General features: G+C 31.4%; 1 protein-coding gene across 2 annotated transcripts in view; it reads left to right on the top strand.

Annotated features, from left to right (window-relative positions):
• The window catches only part of DNAJB14 (DnaJ heat shock protein family (Hsp40) member B14), a 39342-nt gene extending 17158 nt beyond the window's left edge, over positions 1 to 22184 (top strand). The window contains exons 3-8 of one of the 2 annotated variants that reach the window (XM_016159102.2): positions 2601 to 2746; positions 12001 to 12186; positions 13547 to 13641; positions 14425 to 14534; positions 15358 to 15530; positions 17329 to 22184. In XM_016159102.2, the coding sequence (XP_016014588.1) occupies positions 2601 to 2746; positions 12001 to 12186; positions 13547 to 13641; positions 14425 to 14534; positions 15358 to 15530; positions 17329 to 17453 (835 nt within the window). In that variant the 3' untranslated portion in view covers positions 17454 to 22184. The other variant, XM_016159104.2, reaches the window with a different exon arrangement.
• Positions 22185 to 22384: the final 200 nt, after the last annotated feature.

The raw sequence follows: 22384 nt of genomic DNA on the forward strand, positions 1-22384 counted from the left end.
TATAAGCAAGAAGGAAAGCAGAAAAGGCATGTTCTGGGCACCAAAACCAACATTTGAAAATATCTATGAGAGAAGAGAATCTATTTAAGCACTCTTTGGAAAAGCAAATAGGAAGAGGATTGTACTGGAGTCTTAAGAGGGTCCTTTTCTTCTTTATTCTGGTTCTGTACAGGATTTTCAAGTCAGACAAACTGAGGTATGAATCCTTCCTTGTGATGTCTTTTCTCATCACCTTGGCAGACCTCCTCTTCCCTTTTCTGTTTTCCTTTGGCACTTTATTTTTCTCTACGTTTTTATCACCGTGTGATATACTTTATGTTTTACTTGTATATTTGTTCATTGTCCCTCTCCACTTGTAAATTTAATGTGAGCAGGGATATTTTTGACTTTTTATTTACTACTATAACATCTGAAACAGTATCCAGCAGAAAGTAGATGTTCAGTAAATTTTTGTTGAAATAAATCCTGGTTCCCATTTACTATTTGTTTATATGACTTTCGGCAATTTACTCAAAGCCTTGATTTTCTCATTAGCTAAATAGCAATAATATCTACTTAATGAGTAAATGAGATAATTTGTGTAAAATAATTAGTATAATAAGACTCTGTGACTCTCTATGTGAAAACTTTGTGGACCAGATGTAGTTTGGAATTCAGAATTCATATTTTAGACAGGTAACAAGGAGCGTGTATTTTACATTACATAAGGTCTCATAGGGTCTGGTTAGCAGCCCAGAAACTAATGGCAACATTTCTACAACAAAATGTACAAATATTCACACTTAGGTGGAATAAATGAAGGTGATAAAATTTCAGGTCAAATTTTGCCTCTAAAAGAGCTGAAATCAGGTTTTTGCAGTCACATTAGTTATAGAGTAACTTAATGTTTTTCAGAGCTTAATGGTTTTTGGAATATGGATTTGGGATTGTGGACCTGTGCCTGACACACAGTAGGTGTTCTATAAATGTCCCCCTTCCTTTTTCTGTTTCTATTGCATAGTTTCTCAACATATTTAGGGGAATAGGTCTCTACAATAAAGCAGGAATCATTGTTTTGTTCACTGATAATATTTCAAGTGCCCAAACACTATCTGAGACATGGTTGGTGCTCAATAAATATTATTGACTAAATAAAGAAAATGTCATGTTTATAAAATAAAATTGACGTGTTAATATTTATTATCTAAAGTAGAACAATCCATTTTAATTATTATTACTATAAAGACAACTGCATAACAGATTTTTATTGATGTGATTGTAAGATTTCTATAATCTTATACAATGTCTTCTCTTTTTTTTTCTATTTCCTATACCAAATAATGAATGTTTTCATTATAAAAGGAGAGCTGAGACTCATTTATTCCAGAAATATTTACTGAGAACCAATCATGTACCAAGTGCTGTGGTGATTAATAGGATAAATAGTAAAATAAAAAATATCAGTATTGTCTCTTTTCTTTGAAAACTTTGAGTCAGTATTTGCAGTTCTGTAGCTATCAGGGAACAATTATGCCTCAGATCCTTTTACCTGTTACTACCTCAGTCATCAAGCCATTTGCACATGGAATGCATCTAAACTCATAAAATACACCACAAAAAAATGTGTTAGATGTACTGGATTTTAGTGAAGAAAAATTATTAGGTTCCGGGAGAATATTAGCAACCAAAAGTATTAATGTTCTTTGTTCCATTTAGAGTTTTTTTTTTTTTTTTTTTTTTTGCTAATACATTTTAAAGATTTCAGGCTTAAGTCGGTTACATATTTAAGATTATAAACTAAGTACAGCAGGTCCTCGAATAATGATGTTTTATTCAATGTTGTTTCGTTATAACGTTGATGAGATGCTGTAGGAACTTCAACTTTGTTTATATTAATTAACCCGTGGTAAAATTGGTTTTATTATGTGTCATTTTGCTTAAAGTCACAGAACCTATCAACAACATTGAGGACTTACTGTAATCTTTAAGAGTATGCTCATCACAATGAAAATAGGGTGTAACCAGCATTTTTGATTCCCACAGTATACTTTATTATGACATTTTATCTTTCTCAGAGAGTGACACAAATGAATTCTCTTTAGTTGGCATAGCCAAGCTGACTTAACTTGCCTTGACATTTAAACGATAGTGTGCTATAATTGTTTTACATGCACTGAACCATTGCTTTGATATTTGGTTAGGTCTGCATTATGTGACAACTGAAGTGCAACGCATACTAATCCTTAGCTGTGACATACTTGGGAAGAGTATTGGAATTTCTTTATGCTCTTAAAAGTACTATGAAATTGTTCTTTTCCTCTCAGTTTAGTTACAGTGTATACTCTGTCCTTCATCCACAGTTGTTATGGGTTTTGCTTTACTTCTTTTACAGTTGTGATTAATTGTACCAAAGACATTCTTGTAGCCAACTCTTCTTAAACTGAGAAGAGGTTGAAAAACAGAATGAGGCAGTAACCCTTAACAGGATAAGCTATCATTTGAAACTGAAATAACAATTCATAGGCAGTTCTTTATACTATTCTAATAAATAAGAAAATCAGAGGGTAGTACATGAACTTCTTCCTTGAAATTTAACTTATAACATACTTTCTTGTTCACAGCATAAACAAATGTAAAAATTACTATGAAGTACTTGGAGTTACCAAAGATGCTGGTGATGAAGATTTGAAAAAAGCTTATAGAAAGCTTGCTTTGAAGTTTCATCCAGACAAAAACCATGCACCTGGAGCAACAGATGCTTTTAAAAGTAAAGTAAACCTTTTAAAGCAGTTTTACTAAGCACTTTTTAGAATCCACTTACAGTGTTGCAGAATGTTGAACTCTGCCTTTAGAAGCCAGCATAAGTGAGGGTCCTCAAAATCTTAACTTTAAACCTCACCGTTAACTTATTGTACCAAGAGCCAAACAAATACAGTTTGGCTTCACAAACGCAACATGCCAGTTTTGGCAAAGTCCTAAGTGACTTATGGATGGATACCCATGCATGCTTTCTACTTTACCACACACAGAGAGTGTGGTGAGCTTCTAGTATATTACCGTCTGGTTCTATGGGAATTAAAAGCAAAACATTGTTTTTGTGAAGTTAATTGGAATTGCTATCTTCTCTGTTCTTATATTTCTATTAACTCTGGCCAATTATTGCATTTTTATATGTAGTACTAACTAATGTGACTTTTTTCTTTTTAATAATTATTTTCATTTCTCTTACCTACTACTCATGTATTCATTTTTTCCTCTATATCATTTCCATTTTTGCCAATTTAGTAAATAAATATCCAAGAACTTATTTTGCAATTCATATTTTGTTACATACAATTTATTCCTAAAGGTTAACTTCTAATTCTTAGGAAAAGGCTTAAATTCGTGATTTTTTTTTGTTCTTGTGAATTTGTTATTTATAGGGCCAAAATATAATGTTTACAGTGGAATGCTGGGGTCTTGGAATAACTGATAGGAGATACTTAGTTTTCAAATGTTCCTTATAGATTGATGACTCAATTGGTCTTTCATATAAAATTTTCCAAACAGTTTTATTTCTTGGAGGAAGTTGCCAAGCAAAATACATTGGGGATTGTTAATATAATCCAATAAAAGCAGCTGCCAAAGTGGTACTGGTGAAAGTAAAATATTACTGTGACAGAGCCTTCTCTGTTTCCTAAATTGAAAGTGGCATGTTGATAGTACAGAAAGTTTCTTTACTCAAAAGCACTTACTTTAGCATATACGCCCTTAAAAGTTAAAGCAAAATTTTCACATTGTGAATTAAAATCATTTAATTTAAAATTTTTGTTGATTTTAAAACATTGGAAAAGATTTTGGCAGTAAGTTATTTGCATGTTTGTGATCTGCTAGGGTGATATGAGTGTTCATTCTTTATTAATGTTAGGAATGTTAATCTGTTTCTTCCAATTCTGCATTGAACTCATGTTAGCATTATTGGTTTTTAAGTTTTAGTAAGTGGATCTACCAATGTTTTCACAGCCTGTGTTGCATTTTGAAGAGGTGAGCAGCAGAAATGTCACCCCAGGTAGACATTCAGGAGGGGTTTTACATAGTGATTGTACTTTGATTTAGTATATTTCAGATTTTAATGCCCTGCTTTACAAAACTAGAAACTTAATATTTATCAACATGCCGGGAATTAATTCATCTCTAGAAGAGAGGCTCACATTATTCAATACACAGAAGGTTATCTGGAAATCAGAATGCCAATTTATTAATCCCAAAGAGGATCAGAATGAGGAGTTGGTTGATGAGCCCATTTTTCATTGAGTGGAAACTCTATAGAAAACCCGGGTTGTAATCCACACTTGGTGAACAAAGGTAGTTAATGAGAAAATATTACATCTAGTGTCATCATATAGAAATGTCAGGTTTCAGTCTATCAGCACACAGGACCTTTTCATTACCTTCTGGGCCATCTAACTTTAATTTTAACCAATCAACCTTAACTTCTGTTTTTGGTATACCATGCAAAGACTATAGTTTTTCCTTAAAGTTAAATACAGATTGATTGCTCTGTAATTATTAAAACACGGAATTTTACAAAACATAGAAAAGACTTGCTTTGTATTTCCTCATAGAAAAAGAAGGGGTAATTGGTTTAGGGAATTAAATTAGAAGAGATATTTTTAAAATATGTAATTGAAATGGATCCCTTTCCTTCTCTCTGACATGAATGTTTTCAGAACAGTCTACATTATCTTTAAAGACTTGGAATATTTCAGAAACTATTTGAATAGTACCTGTGTTTGTTGACATATACATGAATGTAATAAGAAGGGACATAGATTAGCTGTATATATGTTTGCTTGATAAATAATAATAGGTCAGATGCTATTGCTTGCATTAGGTCTGGTAGTTCAACATTCTTAAATTCAAATGTCTTTCTCTAAGAACAAAGAATTTAGCTCTCCCATTTTGGCTAATTCTTATAGAGAAATCCAATAAGAGAATATGAGATCCTTTTACTCAAAGAATTTATAATTCACAAAGGGGAGAGAACTCTCATACAGAACATTTGAAGTAATAATAAAACCTAACATTTGATAAGCATTTTATAGTTTTTCATTCTTATTTTTTTATTTAATGCTTATTAAAAATTTTGTGAAATAATTAGAGGACCAGTGTCATCTTTCTTTCACAAATAAAAAAAATGAGGCTCAGAGAGATTAACTAATTTACCCAGGATCTTCCAGAATACTGAATATAATTAAATAACAAAACAAAGAATAAAGATGTCCAAAGAAAAGTTAGAAATATAAAGTAGCATTATAATCAGAGTAATTGGAGAAGCCTTCATATAATAAGTGAGAATTAAGACTTTTCTCAAGATGATTATGATTCCTACGGTTAGGGAAGAGAGAAGATGACATAAACTTGAGTGTGAGAATGAGGCAAGCAATGTAATAATTAGAACTTCTGTTTTCAAGAAGATGGAGGAGATGTACTTTTTCATTCTTTACATCAACTGCAACTGAGTATTATATATAAAACAAAACAAATATAAGAAAACTCTGAAAGGTTGAGAGAAGATTGACTGGCTTAGGGACTTTGGGACCCAAAGAACAATATGGCAGTGAGTTGCTTGGGTTTTCATTTTGCCTTTTATATCTCAGACTGGATGCTGGAGATGCAAACAACTCAAACACCAACAAGCACAGGTAAACAATCCCCAGGAAAAGCCTGGTCTCTCTAGCCAGTGAACAGGAAAGGGGTAAGACAGAAAACTTTTAAGCAATAGCCATTCTGCTTCAGCCAAATGTCACAGAAAAAACTGGCCCCACCCACGCCCATACCAGCAAAGGCTGAGTAGAGAACCTAGACTGCCACCTTCTCCAGGCTGTAATAAGGTGCTGTAAACTCTCTCCCCTAGTGTGGTAACAGAGAGGATTGAGTGAGAGCTGATACTTCTTCCTGGCAATAACAAGATGTCCCTTTCCCTCCCCACAGAGGTAGTATAATAAGTGGTCTAGTGGAGAGTCAAGGTATTCACCACCATCCAAAGGCAAAGCCATATGCCTGTAGTTAAGCCATCTGGAGAGCAGTAATGAGGAAGTCCTATTCTATCCAAGGAGATATCAGTCAGGGCTTGATGGAGAACTGGAAATTCCATCCCATCGTGCCCATCAGTAATGAGGAGCCAGCCATTTTAGATGTCATCAGAGGCCAAGGAGGAAACCTGGACTTCTACTCTTAAATTCAAATGTTTGTCTCTAAGAATAATGTCAGAGGAAGATAGTTAAAACAAAGTTTAGATAAGCTTAAGAGTCTAAGATAATACCTCAGATGATCACATTTCAATCAAAAATACTAAGAACCAGAAAAACCTCAAACTTATTTTATAGTCAGTCAATAGATACCCACATGGAGATGACAGAGAAGTTAGGATTGCCTAACAAAGATTTTAAAGCATTCATCATAAAAATATTTCAATAAGCAATTGCTTCTCTCACCGCAATTGATAGAACAACTAGACAGAAAATAAGAATACAGAAGAATTAAACACCATCACATATCCAACAAGATACAATCATCATTTTTAGAACAGTCCACCTAATAACCACAGATTATACATTCTTTTAATGTACTCTGCAAATCTGTTTTTACAGAATAATATTCCAAGATAAAGCATATCCTGGGTCATAAAATAAACCCCCAATAAGTTAAAAGGCTAGAATCATACAGTGTATGTTTTCTCACAATGAAATCAAAGTAGAAATCAATAACAGATAATTGCAAAATATCCAATCACTTAGAAACTGGACAACACACTTCTAAATAATCTATGGGTCAAGGAAATCTCAAGAGAATTTTTAAAATAGATTAAATTGAATAGAAGTTTACTAAAATATGGCGGAGAATGCACTAATTACCTTAATGGTAAAAATTGAGGTCAACTCAAAAATGCATCGAGTATAAAAAATCATAGTTTCAGGAGAAAAGGAATAAAAGGAATTGAAAATTAAAAACAAAAAAAAGGAGAAGTAGTACTATCAGAAACAAAGATACTGACCCTGCAGACCTCAAAAGGATAATGAGAATACTATGAACAGGTCCACAGACATAAATTTGCAAAATAAAAATGATAAGAACTCAATCTGAAGTAGATAATGAAGCAGCTGTATACCTATTAAGTAAATTAAACTTGTAATTAAGGAACTCTCTAAAAGAAATCTCCAGGTTCAGATGCCTTTACTGGAGAATTCTACCAAACTTTTAAGATTAAAACCAATTGTACTCATTCTCTTCCTGAAAATAGAAGAGAAGGAAACATCCTAATTTATTTTACAAAGTAAATGTTACCCTATATTAAAACCAGATGCTACATAAAAAAATACAGACCAGTATTCATGGAATAAACCCAATTATCCTTAAAAAATATTAGAATTCCGCAATATGTAAAAAGGATTATACACCCTGACCAACTGGAGTTTATTCCAGGGATGCCAAACTGGTTCACTATTCAAATATCAATCATTGCGATCCACTGTATTAATAGGCTGAGGAACAATCTCATGATTATATCAATCAGTGCAGTAAAAACATTTGAAAAAAAACCCCCACTCATTCACAATAAAAACTGACCAAAAAATAGGAATCAAAGGGAACTGCCTCAAAATGTTAAAAGAGCAACTACAAAAACTTACAGATAACATTATAGTTAGTGATGAAATACTGAATGCTTTCCCAAGATGGGAAACAAAGCAAGCATGTCCCCTTTTACCACTCTTAATCAACATAACATTGGAAATTCTAGTCAATGCATTAGGGTTAGAAAAGGAAAAAAAGGCTCACCAATTGGAAAGGAAAAAATCAAACTGTTCCTCTTTGCAAATTGTATGATTATATATAAAATATCAAGGAATATAACCCTCCCCCCCCAAAAAAAAAAATTCAGAACTAATAAATGAATTCTGTAGTTTCGGGATACAAGATAACTATACAAAAGTCAAGTCAATTTCTGTATTTAAAAGTAATATATTTCTGTATACTAGCAGTGAATATGTAGACACTGAAATTAAAAATATATTATCATTTATAATCACATAAATCATACATAAATCATATAATCATACATAAATGATTATGATCATTTATAATCATACTTGGATGCAAATTTTACAAAACTTGTATAGAATATATATGCTGAAAACTATACAATACTAATGAAATCAAAGAAGATCTAAATAAATGGAATGATATAATAATTAGAATGGTATATCATGGTCATAGATTGGAAGAGTCAACATAGTAAAGATGCCAAGTCTCTCTAAATTGATATATATATCAAAACTTTTTTTTTGTAAATAAAAGCAAATTTATTCTAAAACCCACATAGAAAGACAACCTGAATAAATAAAAATGATTTATTGAAAGAATGGAGTAGTAGCAATCAGTGTACCTGATTTTAGGACCTACCTTGCAGTTGTAGGTATTAACACTGTGGTATTATTAGAGAGATAGACACATAGATCACAGGATAAGGAACCCAGATATAAACCCATATAAATATATCCAACTGTGTTCTTTTTTTTTAAATTTCAGTTGACATTCAGTATTATTTTATATTAGTTTCAGGTGTATAGCATAGTGGTTAGACATTTATATAATTTACAGATAAGTCTAGTATCCACCTGGTGCACCATACATAGTTACTTCAATATTATTAATGACTGTATTCCCTATTTTGTATTTCATATCCCTGTGACTGTTTAATAACTATCAAATTATACTTCTCCATTTCTTCACCTTTGACCGATATTGAAAAGCAATATAAAGGAGGAAAGCCAGCCTTCTCAGCAGATGGTTTTGGAGCAATTGGATGTTTATAGGCAAAAAAAAAAAAAAAACAACAACAACAACAAAAAACCTTGACCTAAATCTTACACTTTATACAAGAATAAACTCAAAATGAATCATGAGTGTAAATGTAGAACAACACTTTTGAACTCAACAAAAAATCATGGGAGCAAATCTTTAGGATCTTGGGCTAGGCAATGATTTGGGCTAAGCACAGTCTACAAAAGGAAAAATTGATAAGTTGGACTTCACCAAAACTTGTTCAGAGTTTGCTCTGCAAAGACCCTATGAAGAGGATGAAAAGACAGGCAGCAGGATGGGAGAAAACATTTGCCAAGCAAATATCTGACAAGAGACTACTATCTAGAATATATAAAGAATTCCCCAAACTCAAAATTAAAAAAAAAGAAAGACAATCCAGTTAGAAAATTAGTAAGACTTTTCACTAAAGATGATATACTAATGGCAAATAAGCATATGAAAATATTCTTAGCATCCATTCATTAACCATTAGAGATAATGCAGAATAAAACCAAAACAAGATTATCACTACACACCTGTCAGAATGGCTAATATAAAAAATGGCAACAATACCAACTACTGGTATGGGTTCAGAAAAACTGAATCACTCAACATTGGTGATGGGATATAAAATGATGTAGTCACTCTGGAAAACAGTTTGGTGGTTTCTCAAAAAACTATTCAGTTACCATACAACCTAGCAATTGCATTCCTGGGCATTTATTGCATAGAAACGAAAATTTATGTTTACATATAAATGTATACATAAGTGTATATAGCAGTTTTATCCATAATAGCCCCAAAGCAGAAACGACCCTGATGACATTTAGTGGGAGAATGGTGAAACAAACAGTGGTATGTCCATACTGTGGAATATGACTCAGCAATAAAAAGGAATGTACATAACAGTCTTGATCAATCTTCAAAGAATTATGCCGATTGAGAAAAGCCAATCCTCAAAGGTTCTAGTCCATTTATATACTGTATTATTTCATTTATATAACACTTTTGAAAAGCCCAAGTTATAGAAATAGGGAATAAATAGTGATTGTCAGAGTTTATAGAGGGGATAGAAAGAAAGGAAGTCAGTCTAGTTAGAAAAGGGCAACATGAGGATGGTGATAGAAATGTTCTGTATCCTGATTGTATCAATATCAGCGTCCTATCTGTGATACTGTACTGTAATTTTGTAAGGTATTTTACTGGGGGAAATCAGATAACAGGTACAGGGGATCTCTGTATTATTTCTTACAATTATATTGTGAATCTAAAATTCCCTCAAAATGAAAAGTTTAAAGAAAAATGAATAAAGTGGAAGGTATCTTTTGGTGAAACAAGTGAGACTGAGGTGGAAAATGTATTTTGTAAGTCTTTTGAACATCAAAATGGATTTTGGATTTAATTTTTTAGAGAATAAGGAACTGAAAAACAAATCCTGATTGTGTGTATAGCACAAAGTGAATAGAAAATTACTCTAGTCACAGTGGAGAGAATAAATTATCTTAATAGTTAACTATGGATTATGATAGTATTTCACAAATACAAAATATCTTAATGTTTGGAAATTTTTTTTTTTAAGCAAAGACTTACAAATAGAATTAGGTTACAAATATGTTAATAATTTAAAAAGTAATATTATTATGAAATTACCTGAAATGACAGTCCATTTAGTGTATATAGGTCAAATCTTTAAATTGATATTATTACTGGAAGTACAACTTTGGCAGTTATTGATAGATATGCTTCTTTTTTAGGTATAGGTTAATACCTTGGTGTAGTTTCTAAGTACATTGCTTAGATCTCTGATTATGCTCTCCCATTGAAGCAACATTATAAATGATGGCTGTATTTCTGGGTCATAGATCTGAGAATCTGTAGAAAGTTTAGACCGCATAACTTTTCATACAATAGGGTTCACAAACCATCTGAGACTTATCTCTGAAACCCAAGTTTAAGAAGTCCTATCAGAAGAAAAATTCCAGAATATCTATATATAATTAATTTTAGTGTGATAGGTAATCAACCAAAAACAACTACCTAATGAGCATCTATTTGCTTACGCAGTACCTATGGCAGCGACCACATGGGATTCGAAAAGTATTTTTAAAATATCCCATACTGCAAGAAGCTTATGATCTAGTTTAAGATGCAAGCTGTATTTATGAAATGATTAATTATTAGAAGTGTCACCATGAGAATAGGGTAGTTCCTGCTTTTAGATGAAATCGTTACAGCTTTTGTAAATTACCTCAAGAAGACATTTTGATGACCAATGTACTATTGCCTTTTATGTATATAATTTTTTTCCAGTTACAGTTGCCATACAACATTATATTAGTTTCAGATGTGCAACATAATAATTACACATTTATATAACTTACAGGTAAAGTGATCATTACCTCTTTGGGGCATCTAAGTAGGAGATGGGAAATAGAATTCTTTATGAATAAATATGAAAGTAGCAGAGTGAGATGGGAAAACTGAACACTATCTAGATTCATTCAAAAACAAATTCAGATTTTATGCTAAACCATGGGGATAATGTAATGAAAACAGAAACAGTCCTTACCTTTATAGAGTTTAGTTTTAAGAAGAATAAATTATTCAGGAATAGAATGTAGAATAGCTAACTCTGGCCTGGTGTGTACAAAAAACGGTTTGTGGTGTAGGCTGTACAGAGTATACTTGCTGTACTAAAAAAAAAAAAAAATTGACCTTGAACAAGTTTTCTAATGTTTTGAGCTTGAAGGGGGCTCATCTGTACAGTGGAAATAGTAATGGATAATATAAGATGCTATATTCAGAGCCTAGCAGTTGGTAGCTGCTGCTATTATTATTGGTTTGAATGATACAAGTGAATGACTAGATTTAAATAGTCAAAAATGAAGAAGCATGATATTAGTGGATGGGGTTCAATAGTAAGAAACTTAAGATGGACATTCCTTTATGTTTAAGGCAGTAGGGAGACTTACTTGTCTAGTATAAAAAATTATGCTGGGAGGTAATATTTGTAATTGCAAGCAAGTATAATACCTTTAAAGGAAATTGTTACTGTTTTACTATTTTCTCGATAGCCTCAAGTAGTTTTTGTTATTGTTAATAAGACAGCACTTTTTATAGGGGGCAGTCTTTTACAATATAAAAACTTTGCCAATTTTTACTCATTACTTTTTTCAGAGATTGGAAATGCTTATGCTGTTTTAAGCAATCCAGAAAAACGAAAACAGTATGACCTCACAGGCAATGAAGAACAAGCATGTAATCACCAAAACAACGGTAGATTTAATTTCCATAGAGGTTGTGAAGCTGATATAACTCCAGAAGACTTGTTTAATATATTCTTTGGTGGTGGATTTCCTTCAGGTATTTTAATGGGAATTATAAATATTGTATTTTGTGAAGCTAGAGATTTTTACCTCCACTTGGCTATTTAGAGATTTACCTACCTGCTCCCCTACATTTATTATAGTATTATAATCCTGTGATGGCTCTTTATGAAGGTAGAAGAAACATATTAGAGTTATTGCTTTTACTAAGTATGCCTTTTTCCAAGAACACATTTTAATTAAAAAAATAAAATGAAGAGTACAGTTATTCTACATTTTGTATAAAGCTGAAGGAAGAATGTGTAAGTGGGAAATCCAGCAGTGGTGTCTTAGCTAAGTGCTGTTACAGCTATGAACCACTGTTTGGCATTGATTCTCTGCAGATATTCTGGTTCTTTACTTGAACTAGGCTATTGAAGTGAAATATTATAGAGATACCACTAAGTGAAAGGATTTTATAGTACCAGCATAAGTAATATTGAATTCTACTTACATTTACTGTTAGGGTGGAAACTAATTTTCTTTAAGAGCAGCTCCTCTAAGGTGTTTAAAATTATAGCTCGTCTCATTTACAGCATTTCTTAAGGTGCTAAGTTAAACATTGGGAGAATCTTTATGAACATACAGTATAATTTGGCCTTGGTGGCTCTAAGGATTATTGAGAAATATTGTGGTATTGATAGGGCATTTTGTAAAGAATCCTTGAAGGAAAGAGAATGTGTGAATACAAATTAATGATTAAAACTATAACCTGTATTTTGAAATATTAGGATACATAATTACCTCTCACAGAAAAATTATTGAGACTAATAATTCTGACTAGAGCAATCAGAAATCTTTCAGGTAATAGTGACTTTTCCATAATTGATTCACAGTTCTTTGCTTATATAACGCAGCTTACTTTGTGGTAGCCATTTCTAATTGGTCACCTTATTTGAAAACAACTTCAATGTCTACCACCAAGAGAATATTTGAATAAGTTGTGGTCCACATATACTGTAGTATATCAATACGGCTGTTTTTTTTAAAAATGAATTAGATCACTGCCTTTTGATTTTTAGAAATATTTGTGATATGCTGATAAATGAAGAAAGCAGAGTTTCAGAGTAATGATCCAAGGTTTGTAAAAGTAACCAACCACAACAAAAGTCCTCTGTATGTGCAGTATTAGGGAGGAACTTGTATTCAAGTTTTCATAAAGCAAGAACTTCTACTTTACTTTAAAGGGAGCAAAGTTTGGGAAGAATCATTCCTGTTTCCATCCACCCTTTTCTTACAAGATGAGACAGCAAGAAGCATTCACTATACAAACATGATCATTTTAAATAATTTTTAAAAATTAAAGAAAAGAAGAAATCATCGATCTCCCTAATTTAACCTTGCTTTTAATTTTCTAGGTAGTGTACATTCATTTTCAAATGGACGAGCTGGTTATAGCCATCAACATCAACATCGACATAGTGGACACGAAAGAGAAGAAGAAAGAGGAGATGTATGTTTATGATATAATTAGAAATTGTAAAATAGCAAATTTCAGCTTAGGAAAAGCAATTAGAATTGTCTGAAAATGGGGCCAGTTGTTTTAAAAGAAAATAATGAGTTTTCTCTAACCAGAGGTGTTCAATAGGCTAGAATATCCCTTAGATATTGGGAGAACAAGAGTAGAAGTCAAGGTGGAGGGTGGTTGGGCAATATGACACCTTCAGATTTGGTATTCTGTGATTATAATGAAGATAACCTGCAGTGTGCATGTTTTGCAGGTAACTTCTTATTGCTGGTCTTAAGAATTTAGAATTTATACTGAAAAACTTAAATAGGATGATGTAACTTAACTTTGTTCTAATGTGGTCATACCTAATTATACACAGCAATTAAATTACATAAGGTGGAAAGATAAGTGGAAGGAGCACTAGACTGGAAATCAAAAGGCTTGGGCTCCCACTCATCAGCTTCCATGTTTCACCTTCAATCCAAAGTAAAAATAGTTTTACAACCTGATGCATATAGAATCTCTGTGAGAGAAAGAGCTTCACATATGTAAAATAAGATCAGGTTGTCTCACTGTTTCCAAATCAAGATTACTAGGTGAAGCACCCGGAAAGCTGTCTTTTTAAGAATCAACCCAGGAAGTTGGTATGTTTAGCCAGATTTGAAAGTACTGAACCAGATGATCTCAGCTGTTCTTTCTTCCCCTAAGAATGTATGACAGCTGTTGGATTATTTACAACTACAGTTATATTACAGTTTGTTATTCTTTGATGATTTTTTTTTATAGGGAGGTTTTTCTGTGTTCATCCAGCTGATGCCCATTATTGTATTGATCCTCGTGTCATTGCTAAGCCAGTTGATGGTCTCTAACCCTCCTTATTCCTTATATCCCAGATCGTAAGTAGCTAACTGAACTGTTGCAAAAAAGAATTATTTCTTATCTGGCTTTCTTTGAAAAGCCTTGTTCTTTTTTAAACTTTTAAGTGCCAAATCTTTTATAACTACAAATATTCTAGATTTTAAAATGTCTAATTTTTAAAATAGTTGGGCAACTGATAAATTTATATTAGTTTACATCACTCCAATTGTAGATAAAGACAGAAGTGCTATATTTGAAATTGATAACAATTTAATGTGATAGGTAATGCGTTGACATTAAAGTAAAAAAGAAAAAAAGACAAAAATAGAACTTTCATTGAACCGATATAGATTTCTTTTATTAAGGAGAAAGTTATTAAGAGTGACTTCACACTTCTGTTTATAAAATATTGATTAAGTAAACACAAATATTTCTTTCTGTTATATGAGGTGTTTTCCCACAATATACTGTATACATAAGAGGTAAGGACACAAAAGAAAGTTAATGCAGCATCCATTCGAGGAAACGTTAGTACAATAAACATATAGGAAACTTCATAAAATCATACTGCCAGTGATTTTACAGTATTAAAAACATGCTGGTCTAAAAATTAGAAATAACTTTATTTCTTCCAAATAAGGTTTTTATTAACTAAAAATTAGAGAACTTATAAGAACGTATTAGTATAGTATATTAAAATATGACTACTTTTTATGAATGATAGTGGTTCGCAATTTGAGATAATGTAAATAAATGATAACCAATAATAACCTATCAATTTTTAATTGTTAGCTTGGTTTATAGTAGGTCAGAATGTACAATTTTAATTTTAAAAATAATGATCAAGTATTTCTTTTACAGTGGATCAGGGCAGACTATTAAAATGCAGACAGAAAACTTGGGTGTCATTTATTATGTCAACAAGGACTTTAAAAATGAATATAAAGGAATATTATTACAAAAGGTAGAAAAGAGTGTGGAAGAAGATTATGTGACTAACATTCGAAATAATTGCTGGAAAGAAAGACAACAGAGTAAGTTTATCAAATATTTAACATTTAAAAACTTATTCAAAGTCTTGGGAAATGATTACCGTATATTTCTCCACTCAAGGATTGTTCTAGAATACTTAGCACAAATCAGAGCTCAGTACTTAAATGAGAGGTAAGTTTTAAGGTACATGTGGCCTAATAAGGGTATTTGGCACATAACAAGGACTTAAATGGCTTTTGTGTTATTGTTATCAATAATTATTTGATTGAATAAGTGAATAATACTATCATTGGGACAATTGGTGAAATTTGAATGTGTACTACATATTAGATATTATTAATTTTTTGAATTTGAATATTATATAGGAATGCACTTATTTTTAAGAAAAACTTGCTGAAGTAATTAGGAATGAAAGGTTTTAATGTCTTTAACTTATTGTCAAATGGTTCTATGAAATAATAACCACAACAGTAACATCAGCCCATATTATAGAGAGAGCTAAAACAAATTTGACAAAATGTGGAAAAATTGATAAAAGTAAAGGTTTTTAGGGTATTCATTGACATATTCTTAACTTTTGTGTAGATTTGAAATTTTCAAAATAAAATTCAACAAATTCACATCTACGTGTTAGGTTAGTGGTTTTGAATGAAGATGGAAATGGGAAGGGCTCAGTATAACATTAGTTAATTCATTGAATGTTTCATTTGTTGATTGGGATGAGATTATCTCGTTTTATAAATATTTTTAAAAAATTATTGGCCAATGTATATATAGTCTTTTGCAAAGGTTTTCTATTTTGGAGTCACTTTTAATACTCTAATGTCTAGATTGATAAAACAGTAATTTGAAATGATGGAAAGGATATTAGGCTGGGAGTTAGAGACTCTGCCATTCACTAGGCTGAGTGAACTTTGGTTTTTCTACCTTATTTGGGAAGAATCAGCCACAAAGGGATTTTCCAAGTGCCTCATTTGTAAATAAAAAGGGCGGAGTGATTTTGATTTATTTATTAAATTCAAGCCTGATTGACTGAATAAAGATCATTCCTGAAGATCTTTTTACAATTAGAATATACTCATACTTTTGAGTATGTTTTGTTTGTGATCCTGACTGATATCCCTACTTTGGTTAATGTTTTCCAGAAAGTAACCAATTTTTTTCCCCTTTTTTGTTACATCTTCTCTAAGTGCTGCCACCCTTTAAAAGTATTAACAAACAGTGAAATAGCAGAGATTAACAGTAAAATAATAAGGAAAACTGTCCTGAAGAATGTTTGATTTCTAGTTCATTTATTTTTCTTTGGTAATGCTCTCCACATACTGAAGGAAGCCTCAGAAGTACTTACGGTTGAATATGATTGTGGAGGAAGCTTTTTTTTCTCGTTTGTGTTCCTTCGGTAAGATGGTTATATATCATTTTAGCTCAAGCAAACTCAGGAAAAGGTTTCAAAATTTTCTATTTCCAAGTTTTGGCATAATTAAGTAAACTGAAACCTTAATGAAAGGTCACAGCAAAAACAACCAGAAGCATTATTGAAGAATATATATCTTTAGGCTAAGGAATCAGGTGATGCTTTAAAGCGGTAGTTCTTAAACCATTGGGGTCCAGAGTAGAAGAAAAGAGTTGATATGGTTTCTCTTCCAGAGCAGCTCCTTTTTCTTTTATACGTTAGGCTTCTGTATGGCTTTTAGGAGTAGCACTTGGATTTCTCCTTTGTTTTTTAAGTCAATTAATAGAAATATATTGAAGGGCTTCTTCTGTGAAACATCATTTGAATTTAAACAACTAGGTGTTCTGAATTATTTACTTAGCAAAATATTTTTTGTTTGTTAACAGAAACAGATATGCAATATGCAGCAAAAGTATACCGTGATGATCGACTCCGAAGGAAGGCGGATGCCTTGAGCATGGACAACTGTAAAGAATTGGAGCGGCTGACCAGTATTTATAAAGGAGGATGAACTGGAATTTTATTTATATCTTTTAGCATACTCTTTATTTTTCCTGTGAGTTTAGTTTTATCATGACAGCTAAAGAAAAAAATATTGATGTTAAAAACTAAACTGAATTGTTGGTCCCTGAAATCTTGGACTGTTTATGACCTACTGACTCCTTTAAATAATAAGAAACTGAAAACTAAAATTAATATTTTAGTTATGCTTCTGCAATTATTTTCACTTTAAAAGCTTATATGATTACTAAAAATGTCTTGAGAAAGAATTATCACATCTGTAGCAGTTTCCAGTTTTAGTGATTCTCCATTTTTTCCCTTGTCATGTAAATACTTATGGAATGATCATTTTGTGTATGTTCATTTATTGCCTTTAATTCTTTTAGTGTTTAGCTCCATGAGACACTTCAGTTTAAGTCTATGGAATAAATGTTCTATGATAAAATTATATTTTCCTTGTCAGATGTCAAATGTGTGGAGTTTAAAACAATGAAACTTTCCAAAAGAAAAAAACAAAAACTGTTTAACTTTGTTTAAAGTCTTGTAGCATTATCAGCTTAGAGGGAATTGATTTTTTTAATATTGCCATTATATTCCAAAATATATATATCAAGATAAATGAACTGGTGTAGAATATCAGTTTGCTATTTATTTAGTTTTATGAATTGCTAAGCCATGTGTAGAAAAGAAATACTGATAAATTTTAAAGAAAATATGTGGAAATGGCTATATAGATATTAAAGTCTTCAACAGTAAATTACAGTAAATTTGCAATCCCAATAATTAAAGGGCCCCCAAATGTTCATACATATCTATCTTTGAAGACTGATAAGATTTATGAAAAAAGGGATCTACCTGTTTTTCCCCCATGGAAATTTGCTGTTTCTTCTTAGTGATCATTTAAGCAGGATGCAAAAGCAAATGGGTTAAGTAATAAGAAAAATTACCACTTTGCTATGTGCCTTTTAACCTGATTGCCAACTCTTAAACATATAAATAGATTACAGTACACTTATTTGATCAGAGCATGATCTGTTTGGCCATATGCAACAGTGAGCAGAAATATAGCAGCAGATAGAATAGTGATTTATAGCAAGTTATTCTTACAAAATTCTGAGCTCAAATCTATTCACCATTGAATAATTCAATTAATCCTGTAGGAATAAGCTCTTTATAGTTAAATTCATAATATAAATTTGAAAAATCAGCTGGAAATTGAAGTTTTTGGTGCCTGTATATTGGGTGTGAAATTATTTGATTTCTAATTTCCTATGTTTCACAATTCTAATATTTTAATGATTTTGCTTTATACTCAGTTAATGGAACATGAACACATTTTTGGTAGTTTTTTTGTGTGTGCGAGAGAATACTATTGAGAGTGTCAGTATTTTGTTTAAAGATATTTTTCTGAATGTAGTTAAGTTACAGCATCTGTTGAAACTGTTAAAATGACTAATCTTTTTAAAAAGTTCTCTTATATCCCCTTTCCAGGTGAGTCAATAGAAATATCTGAGTGAATCAGTAGGTTAAACTAAACAACATATTATTCTAGGAAAAGCAGACAGCTAAACTTAACCAATTTTCTTTGGAAATGCTACCTTTAAAAAATAGCAATGCTTAAAAGAAAATACAATTTTAAATATTTTCTTGAGCCTGTATAATTGTTTAAAAAGGTAATAGCATTCTAATTAACTTTGGAAGTTCGTAGGCATCAGAAAACTTAAAAAATTGAAATGAAAAATTTCATCCATTTATTTTTCCATTTTAATGGGAAATTTACACAATTGTGATTGATGCTTCTATGAATTGAACTCTTGTTGACTGATCTTTTTCCCTTAATCCTGGCTTTAAGGAGATAGATAAAGTTATCAAATTAAGTGAAGTTATATATTATGAAGTCATACATGGCTTTTGGACAGTATTATATTTCAGTTGCATTGCTGCATTCCATTCCACTTCATGAAATGTTTGGGGAAATGTGTTTGATAAAATAAAATTTTCAAACACATGTGGGAAACAACTGAGTGCCTGACAACTTAAGCTGCATATAGAGTACGCAAGTAAAGATTAAGTTCTTAATGTCACTTATATCATGGTGTAAAGGCCTAACCAAGTGTGTTAGAATTTTGGGTTATTACCTACAAAGTAAGAAGGCTAGCTATATTGAGATGTAAGATTTTCATGTTTGCCACTCTTAAAAATACTAACATTTTCTTATTTTTAGCTACATGAGCTTTACAATTTTATTTGAAAACTTGTACTGTTCATTTTAATGACTGCCCTCACTCTTTAAGTTTTGCTTTGCTAGCTTCTCCTATTGGTATTTTAGATGTTTGGCAGCAATTATATTTATTAATGCTTTACATTTTTATCCCTTTTTACATACATACACAAACATTGTCTTTGTAAGGATTTGGGGGGAAAATAAATAATACCTTTTCCTCTGCTTTTTTGATTCCTTGGTTTCCAAATAGACTGGTGCTAGTAAGTTTCAGAAGTAATTTTGATCAAATCAGAGAATTTGTAAGTTTCAGATTTTATTTTTATCAGATCTGAGAATTCTCAACAATGAGAAATTTCAAATTATAGTTCGTCTAATAAGTGAAAACACTGTATTTTGGAAACATTGCATTTGAATGTTTAAATTAGTATTTCTTTCATAATTAATACATGCTTATTTATGATTTACAGAGATTTGATAAAGAAAAGGAAGCCCTTAAGATACATACTATATATATATATATATATATATATGCCAGCGCATTAAGCCAGTCTGCTTCTGTGTCAACTCAGGCATTCACAGGAACAGTAATGTGGAATTCCAGTCCTTTATTTAATAGCACTTTTATGCTTAAGTTTTCTTCCTGTTAAGTCTTCAGTTACACTAGTATGTAAAATAGTTACCAAGAGAAATGATTAACATGTTGAGTTCCCTTTGTGGATCTGCAATATTTAAAATGTAGTTGTTATTTAGCTAATGTGGCATATTAATATTACTTAATAGTGTATTCCTTCATATTCATAAAAAAATAAATCTCCCCTAGTGAAATATTTCTTGATGTTGGCCTGAGAACCAAATGAGCCATCTTTCCAGCTGAGTATTACGTCAAAGGAACAAATGGTTCAAATGGAAAATTTGTGCATTTATTTAGCTTCCTCATATGAAGCTGGGGTTTAGTACTACCCATTTTATTACTGTCTTTATACTGAGCTAAGCAAACTAAAAGGGCATTCATAATTTTTCTCAACAGAAAATTTTCCAAAAATGAATAATAAATCAGAATTTTAATCTTTATTGGCCACATTGGACCTCTGCCTAGTTAAAATTCATAAAATTCTCTATAAACTGGTAAAGAAAACAGTTATCTGATAGGAACTTCCATTTTTTTTTTCTAATTTTTAATTACACAGAAAAAGTGGCTAAAATAAGGATCTTCAAGGAATTCTTGTACATCCCTTTAATAATCTGGCAGGCAACACAGTCCTAGAATTCAGGCTTCCTTTTTGCTTTCATTACTATTAGGTACTTTCATATAAGTACAAACATTTCATTTTCCCTCAAAACGTAATTCAAAATATACTCCTTATATTAAGGACTATGTAGCCATGTTTTTTTTGTAAATTCCTTGTGTGTAACTTTTTTCCTGTTGGTACGTGATTACTTATTTAATTTTATTATCTGCTGGTTTGGGGGGGGCCAATAGACTTGTGAATATTCTGTGGATGTGTCTGTGTATAGCTGTATATATATAACTATATATTTTTTCCAGCTATTACCTCAAATGTGTGATTGTTTAATGTATACAACACAATGTTTGCACAGAGCAGGGCTTCCATTATCAGTGGATATTCTTATTGCTATCTTTGAAAATCACACCACAGAATTTCATTGACGTGAATTCTTTCTGTGATATTTTTCATATTTTAAAACATTCCTATTATAAAGCCCACACTTTAAATATAATTGTACCTCTTTATATTTAGCAATTTGGAAATATGTATGGGTAAGAAGTGTTTATTGAAATGTCTTAGTATGTTACCATTGAAAATTGGAATTACTGGTTGCCAGGCTGTCTAGAAACTGCATAGCTGATGATAGACAACTGGCATGAATGTGACAAGGCTCATTCACTTAAGCACAGGAATCGGGACCATCCACTCTGATATCCTGTTTTGCCATTTAAGAGCACCACTAAAATAATACAAATTTTTCTGTGACATCGGGTATTTGAAGCATCAGTTTCAAAATGATTTCTTTTGGTGTTGGACGACTATGCCAATAAGAAGAAAGAAACTCACACATGAATATTTTGTAATTTATATTAAGAAATGCTTCTTACCTTTTTTTTTTTTTTTTGGATTGCTACATAAGAATTTCCATTTAGAGTTTAAATCATGTTTTTAAAAGCTACAGATAATTTTCAAGGTGTGATGGAATTTTAATGGAAGCCTTGTATAAAAGTTAAATGAAGTGAAACTGGTAAAGGACATCTTAACTTTATTTGTTTCTAGTGCATTCAAGATTATATAATTAGATTTAAAAATGAAATGTCTGATTTGTAAAATATTTAATGTTATATCAGACTTATATAAAATAAAATTTTCTGTGTGAGAACTCTGTTAAAGAAAATGATTTTGATTTTTAATGAATGTTCTGCTGAATGATATATGATGAATTTTTGTCTTTCAGTCTCTGAAGTTTATCTTAAATATGAATAAAAAGGTCTGTTCTCACTGTAAAGGATTTGTTTTTATCATGTTTTCTCTTCTCAATATGCCCTTTCATTCATTCATTTAACCACTCAATAAATATATGAATACCTACTATATCCCAGTGAGCTGAGTGTTGAACAAGACATGGAACGAGACAAAAAAAAAAAAATGAAATTTACATTTAGCAAGGAAGATAAATGTCAAGTAAATAATTATAATGAAAATGAA

Source organism: Rousettus aegyptiacus, unplaced genomic scaffold, assembly GCF_014176215.1.
Source record: "Rousettus aegyptiacus isolate mRouAeg1 unplaced genomic scaffold, mRouAeg1.p scaffold_m13_p_10, whole genome shotgun sequence".
Taxonomy (NCBI): domain Eukaryota; kingdom Metazoa; phylum Chordata; class Mammalia; order Chiroptera; family Pteropodidae; genus Rousettus; species Rousettus aegyptiacus.